This window comes from Cibotium barometz, chromosome 14 (genome assembly GCF_041138505.1).
Source record: "Cibotium barometz isolate CiBa-2024 chromosome 14, ASM4113850v1, whole genome shotgun sequence".
NCBI lineage: Eukaryota > Viridiplantae > Streptophyta > Polypodiopsida > Cyatheales > Cibotiaceae > Cibotium > Cibotium barometz.
In genome coordinates, this window is record NC_141059.1 from 50,503,152 (window position 1) to 50,510,379 (window position 7,228).

Sequence of the window (7,228 nt, forward strand, 5' to 3'; positions counted from 1 at the left end):
ATCTATAGGCAAGCATGTCTATGGAAGGTCCCATCATTACTCTGCTATCTCATGACAAAGTCTATGACACCAATTCGCGGTATTTACATCTTGCAAGTGCATATATTATTGGTAACAACCATGTGGATGTTTCAAAAACAAAAGGAGTGCATTAATTTAGTCTCTTTCCCTTATTGTTGATATGGAAACTAAGAAAGGCCTTTCTTGGTTACCATTTATGCCAATCATGGCATTGTGTTTATTGACTTCAACTACTTGAAAAGACCCTAATTCATGTGTGTTACCATTTATTTAATGTGTGTTATATAATTGTTTACCAATAGTTCAAGCACACGCATATAGCATATCATATTTGTGTGACTTCAACTACTTGAAACAATTCTAATTCATGTGTGTTACCATTTGTTTAATGTGTGTTATTTAGTTATTTAATTGGTTATACCAATAGTTCAAGCACAAGCATAGCATATTGTGTTTGTTAATTTCAACTACATGAAACGAACCTAATTCAGGTGTGTTGCCATCTGTTTAGTGTGCGTTATTTAATTGTTTACAAATAGTTCAAGCACACGCATAGCATATAGTTATACAACACACATGCGGTTATCATATTTGTTTACCGATAGCATAGCATATATTTGCACAACACACATATATATTTATCTTTTCTATGCAATCAATTACTAGGGTGGAATAACACATTAAACTTTCCTTTTCTACATGTTCTTACAATCTTTGCAAATGTGAACACAACCAAACTAAAATCCTATCACAATTCACAAAAGAGGTTGTTTATGTTTATAGCTTGAATATATATATTGCTATTTGTTTTTTTTCTTTATACTATATAAAGGAAGAGTTTCACGAAGCTACCACATGGCAAGAATTGGGGGTTTCAGAGGTAGTTTGGAGGTTCAAGAGATAATTTGGAGGTTCGAGGAGAGGTAGGCTCCTATTACTCTAGAATTTTGAAAATATACATGTGAAACATGGGTCGGCCCACTAGTTCAAAATGTTTATAGCCTTAAATACTAGCCTTAGTGGAAAAACACAATGAAGATATACACGTTTTTCATGCATTGTTATGAGTGAGTGAGGTACTGTCCTTTTTCTTGATATGGATCCACCATGAGCTTGAACCCTTTAGAAGTCCTTGGATCTTTTTTAAAACCCCTTTAATGTACTCTTGGAATCATTTTCTTTCCAGCTCAAATAGTAAACCTTTCTTTCTTTTTCTACAATGGCTTTGTCATCCTTAAAGTGTCTTATTTTGGTTAGTGCTTATTCTTCTGTAGTCCCTTGTGCAACAAATTTTGTAATCATTGCGTCTAAGTGAAATTTTAAACGTGCAAAGTTTGATGCCTTTGAAATGCACTTTCATCATTCTTATGGCTTAAATTTTTCTTTAACTCGTGTTTGAAGAGAAAAAGGAAAAAAGAGGGGTTCAAGCTTATTCTACTTCTTGAGAAAAGAAGAAACGCACTATGCGCAAGTCGCCCCCTTCCTCGAATACACATGCCATAATACACCAATTTTCAAAGGTAACAAACATTGTAAAACTTCTCATAATGCAATATACATGAGAAGCTTAGATTTCAAAAAATGTAACCATAATTTTTTCACATACATACATTCTAGCTTAAACTTAAACTTCTAGCTTAATTTTTCACATACATACATTCTAGCTTAAACTTAATGCACACTTTCTAAGCATCAAATTACACAAATTATCAACATTAGATAATTTGAAGCGTTATAATTTTTAGACCATGTTGCAGAGTTTTGTTTATGACATAGCGTGTTCCTAGGAGAAACTAGTACATGAAAACTTTACATGCATCACATGTGTCCAAGAGAAATCATTTATCTCTACATTTTGGCACTTAAAATCTCCTTTTCAAACCTCCCATATTTAAACTTGGAGGTAATATGACTACACTTTTTGGACTAAAATGACTCACTTTTTTATGTTTTATAATTTTGGAATGCATTATTATATATGAAGCTTTTTCTATGAGTCCATAAAACCAAGGCCTTTTTTGTTGAACTCACATGCTACTATTACATATTTGTAGGTGATCGTTAAGTTAACTCGAGAACTTATCTAGTGTGGCGGATTTTTTGGATGTTAAAAATCACACACACAAATTTGTTTGAAACTAGCTTAATACCCTTTTTTTTCTTGTTTTGGGGGGGAGCTTTATTTTTCACATAATGGTGTGAAAGGGTGCAAGAAAAGGAAGTGGGGTTCATTTGTGTATGTCCCCACCGCCCACCACCTTTAGCTCAACAACCTTTTGACGTATCACGTCAAATGCATCTCACAAAGGTCCATAATATCTACAAGAGTCAAAATTTGGCACTTAAAATATTAAGTTGGGCGTAGCCAATCCTTCGTTCGCGACAAAAAAAAAAGAAAAAAAAAAGAGGTGTAATTTATACGTCTAAAGGTTGCGGGGGACACCTGTCATTGCAGTGTCAATTTGTCAGCTTTTGCAAAGTGGGTTATTGTGACTACTTTCCCGTGCAGCACACAGGCGGCTCTTCTCTGTATGTGTGGTGAGCAATCACTGCTGCTGCCTCTGGCGCATGCCGCAAGCGATGGCTCTTCACTTGTTGTTTCTCCTTGTGATCGCCGGAGCTCGCTGCAGCAGCTCCTCCTGTAGCACCTCCGTTGCCACCATCGCCTCCTCTGGTTCTCTCAACGTACATGTCTCTTCTACGTCTTACAGAACCTCCATCTTCGCTGCCCCCGGGCAATTCATAACGTCTCTGTCCATCGGCACGCCGCCCGTCAGCTTCACGGCCATCGTGGACACGGGCAGCGACCTGGTGTGGCGCCAGTGCAAGCCCTGCACGCAGTGCTACCCACAAGCAGACGGCGGCGCCACCATCTTCGACCCCTCGAAGTCCTCCACCTACACTAAGGCCTCCTGCAAGGACCCCCTCTGCAGTGAAGCCGATTACAACGGGGGCACGTGCAGCGACCGCACTTGCAAATACACGAACCTCTACGACGACCCGCCTGCCTACACACGGGGGGACTTGTCCTACGACACGCTCACCATTTCAAGCGTTTCTGGCGAGCTTAGCCGCTTCCCGAGATTTGCCTTTGGCTGCAGCCACGAAAGCCACGGCCCTTACAATTTCGCAGGGTCGGGCGGGATAATTGGGCTGGGGCAAGGCCCGCTGTCTCTCCGAGCTCAACTCAATGTGCACAAATTCTCCTACTGTTTACGCAGTATTACAGACAGCTCTCCATCGCTCAGCAGCCCACTCTTTCTGGGCCCTGAAGCGAGCCTGCGCGGCGCCGACGGCGTACAGTCCACCGCCATCCTCTACAACGACACCACCGTGTACAACGTGGAGCTCGAGGGCATAAGCGTGGGCGGCAAAAGGCTCAACATTTCCACTAGAATCTTTCAAGAAGGAGGCACCATTGTCGACTCCGGCACCACCTTCACTACCTTGGCCCGGCCCGCCTTCTTTGCCGTCCTCGAGGCCTTCCGCTCCCGTATATCGTTGCCTCGCGCCCATGGCTCCTCTCCCCGTAACCTCACCCTTTGCTACAAGTCCAGCGGACCCGTGCCTTCCCTCGCATTCCACTTCCATGGTGCCAACTTGGATCTCCCATCCCACAATTACTTCATCACCATCGAGGGCTTGTTCTGCTTAGCCGTTCTGGAGTCCAGCGATAGTGGTTCTGTCTTTGGCAATGTACAACAACAGAATTACCATATCCTCTACGACCTCGAGGCCCGCCTCATTTCCTTCAAGCCTGCAGCTTGTCATGCGCTGCTCGAGTGAAGGGCACACCCTTTGTAGATGCTTACAAAAATTTTAACCCCACATCTTATATTCTTTATGTCTAAACACAATGGATATTCTATCATTGTATACAATATTTCTATCCTCAAATGGCCTCATGATTTATGTGTAAAAGCTTTCCAAACGCATAACTATTGGGGCACATTCAAATTTGCATTATAAGTCTCTAATCATTTTTTTTGGAATATATATATATATATAAAAAGAGAGAGAGAGAGAGAGAGAGAGAGAGAGAAATAAAATTGAGTAAAGCACAAACTCCCAATAGTGCAACCCCTCAAATATACAAGCTGTGACTAGTGGGAAAGTTAACCTAACTAAAATTCCAACTCTTTGATGACAGACACTACAATAGAATGAGGGTCTAGTAGCGAAAATAGAAGCGCTTTTATAACTAGAAGGGTAGCTAGGTATCGGGCCATTTTCACTGCTAGAAACACTACTATTTTCGTTACAACAGGTTCGCTGCTCAACAACGAAAATAGCAATGAACTATTGCTCACATTTCACTACGAAACAACGAAATAAATAGCAAACGAACGAAACAGCAAAATATCGTTGCTGAGCAGTGATATTTCACTGCTATTTTCGTTGCTGAAGCAACGAACGCTCTGCATAGCAAAAAAAGAGCTGGGACAGACTGGGGAGTCTGCACCACAGGACTGCCTAATCTCTTAAAAAAAAAATTAAAACAGAGTCACAGTTTCAGATTTATAACACAAACACAAATATAAGAAACACATATATTGTTGAGAATGAAATTGAGCCCAAAAAGTTATTATATTTCAGAAATTGTTGGGCCTTTGGCTATATATACATAAAGTTTTTACAATGAAGAGGTGTCTAATTGGATCCTCATCAGATTCCAAGTGATCTTCATCATCCGATTCCTCATCCTCTTCACTTGCTTCACATTGATAATCTGGATCCTCCTCTTCTTCTTCCCCTTCATCCTACATATATGCCATCAAGCGTAAGGTAAGCAAGAGCATTAAAATACAATTAGACTTAGAAAAGAGAATGGTTTATGCTCACTTACCTCATCTGCTTGAGTCCCCAAAACGGACTCATCCAAGCGTACACCTCACGTACACATCCACGCCCACAATTGCGGACCGGGGGCTCTATACCCATAGTCATACTCCTCCTTTGTTGGGTCACACCCAACAACCTCCCTCTACAAATATATATATATATATATATATTTCAAGAAAACAATATAGTACAAAACGAAATGAAAGAAGAGAAGAAATGATTACTTACGAAAAAACGAGCAAGAAAGGAGGATTTCCCGTCGGAGCCAAAGTGCGAAGCCCCTCGCTTCTGCAGTTGGGAAGCACTCGGGCACTTGTTGAAAAGCACCTGGGTGTTTTCTCACGAAGCTACATGTGTGCCTTCACTCCTCGGCCGTACACACGCTAGGCTTCTCCAAATTATTCTTTGCTGCTCTCTTCATATTTTCTCCTATTAGAGAGCAAAATCTTAATGTGCCTCTTCATCCACTCCTCGGAGAAGCAAAGACCCACATGTGGCACGGGGAACTCCGACTTAAGCACATCAATATCATATTGCTTAGAAAGTTTATCTTGTGCTTTCCACTTTTTGAAGGAGTTCACGAACTTTAGGTTCGCAAGTACATGCATACGATTCATAACTTGCTTTCTTCGTGTATCCATCACACGAACACCACTCGGCCCCATGCCTATCAAAGGCGTGGTCTGCCCCGACTAAGCAAGTGGGGTAGATTACCCCCAACTGGCCAAGTGGGGTAGTCTACCTCCATGGCATCGACTGGCCCACCGACTGTAAGCCCGCTTGCATATAAGATTAAAATATAAAACTTATAAAAAGCATAAAAGATTGACTTTGTGTATGAGAAAAGGTTTGATGGAACCATACGTGTCTGTGTAAACTGCTACCAAGCTTGCTGCCCATATCGTTCATTTATAATAATGGACATCAGATTGGCCACATCGGGATCTTATGAGACGGGTCAATTGACATTGCTACTACATACATGCATAGGAAAGAAAGAAAACAAGATTGCTCTAACCTAAGACATAATTAAATCTTAGACAGAGAATACAACATGTGATATTAGAACATTGTTAAGACCTCCTACAATACTGCTTAGACAAGCAAGGTGGAAAGTGCCCCTTTCGGATGATAGCTTCTGAGGACTTTCCACATGCTCCCCACTATTAACGCCAATGGCAACTCCTCTTTTACAAGAGAAGGATAGTGAGAAGATCGAGGGCTCCCCCTCCACTATGACCACCTACTCGCCGCAGATAACCACTCCTAACTTGACATAAGCAGCATTCTAGATAGCATATAACAATGCACAATATCTCTATGCATAAGTACATTTCCTAAACTCGGTACCCAAGGATGCAATAAACTTGAAGTTGAATGAATAAGGCCACTTACCTCGACAATGTCAAGCCAACCAAGAGAAAACAACAACACAAGCTTAGACAAAAAAATACAACCTGGGATATTAGGACATTGTTACGACCTCCTACAATACTGCTTAGACAAGCAGGGTGGACAGTGCCCCTTTTGGATGATGGCTTCTGAGGACTTTCCACACGCTCCCCACTATTAAATCCAAAGGCACCTCCTCTTTTACAAGAGAACTATAGTGAGAAGATCAAAGACTCCCCCTCCACTATAACCACCTACTCGTGATAACCACTCCTAACCTGACATAAGCAGCATTCTAGATGGCATATAACAATGCCCCATATCTCTATGCATAGTCTAAACCATATGCCATGCATAGCCTAAACTATACACCATGCATAGCCTATGCATAGCCTATGCATAGCGTATGCATACCCTATGCATACGCTATGCATAATGCCTATGCATACGCTATGCATAAGGCTACGTATGCATAGCGTATGCATAGGGCTTATGCATAGGCCGTATGCATAGGCCGTATGCCATATGCATAGGTCATATGTACGGCTATACATACGGCCTATGCATAAACCCTAATGCATAAAGCCTATGCATACGTTATGTATAATGCCGTATGCCATATGCATAGGTCATATGTACGGCTATACATACGGCCTATGCATAAGCCCTAATGCATAAAGCCTATGCATACGTTATGTATAATGCCTATAGGCTCTTGACTTAAACCTAATCCTCCCTGGCACCCAAGGATGCAAAAACACAAAGAGAATCTGAAGCATAAATAAAGATGGCTTACATCTACTAGCCGAATCCGTATGAACCGTTGTGTGGCCTCTATCCTTGGTGGTTTTTCACTTGAATAGACCTACAAAAGATTATCATAATAAATCAAAACATTAGTTCATTAGTTCATAAGGCCTATGCATACGGCCTATGCATAAGCCCTATGCATATAGCCTATTCATAGGGCCTA

The 7,228-nt window shown here is 41.4% G+C and overlaps 1 protein-coding gene across 1 annotated transcript; it reads left to right on the plus strand.

Moving 5' to 3' along the window:
- The first annotated feature begins 2,520 nt into the window (after positions 1–2,520).
- LOC147632147 (aspartic proteinase nepenthesin-1-like) lies at positions 2,521–3,942 on the plus strand. The gene has a single exon (XM_086807937.1). The coding sequence runs from the start codon at positions 2,590–2,592 to the stop codon at positions 3,805–3,807; it is 1,218 nt and encodes a 405-aa protein (XP_086664063.1). The 5' UTR covers positions 2,521–2,589; the 3' UTR covers positions 3,808–3,942.
- The last annotated feature ends 3,286 nt before the right edge of the window (positions 3,943–7,228 follow it).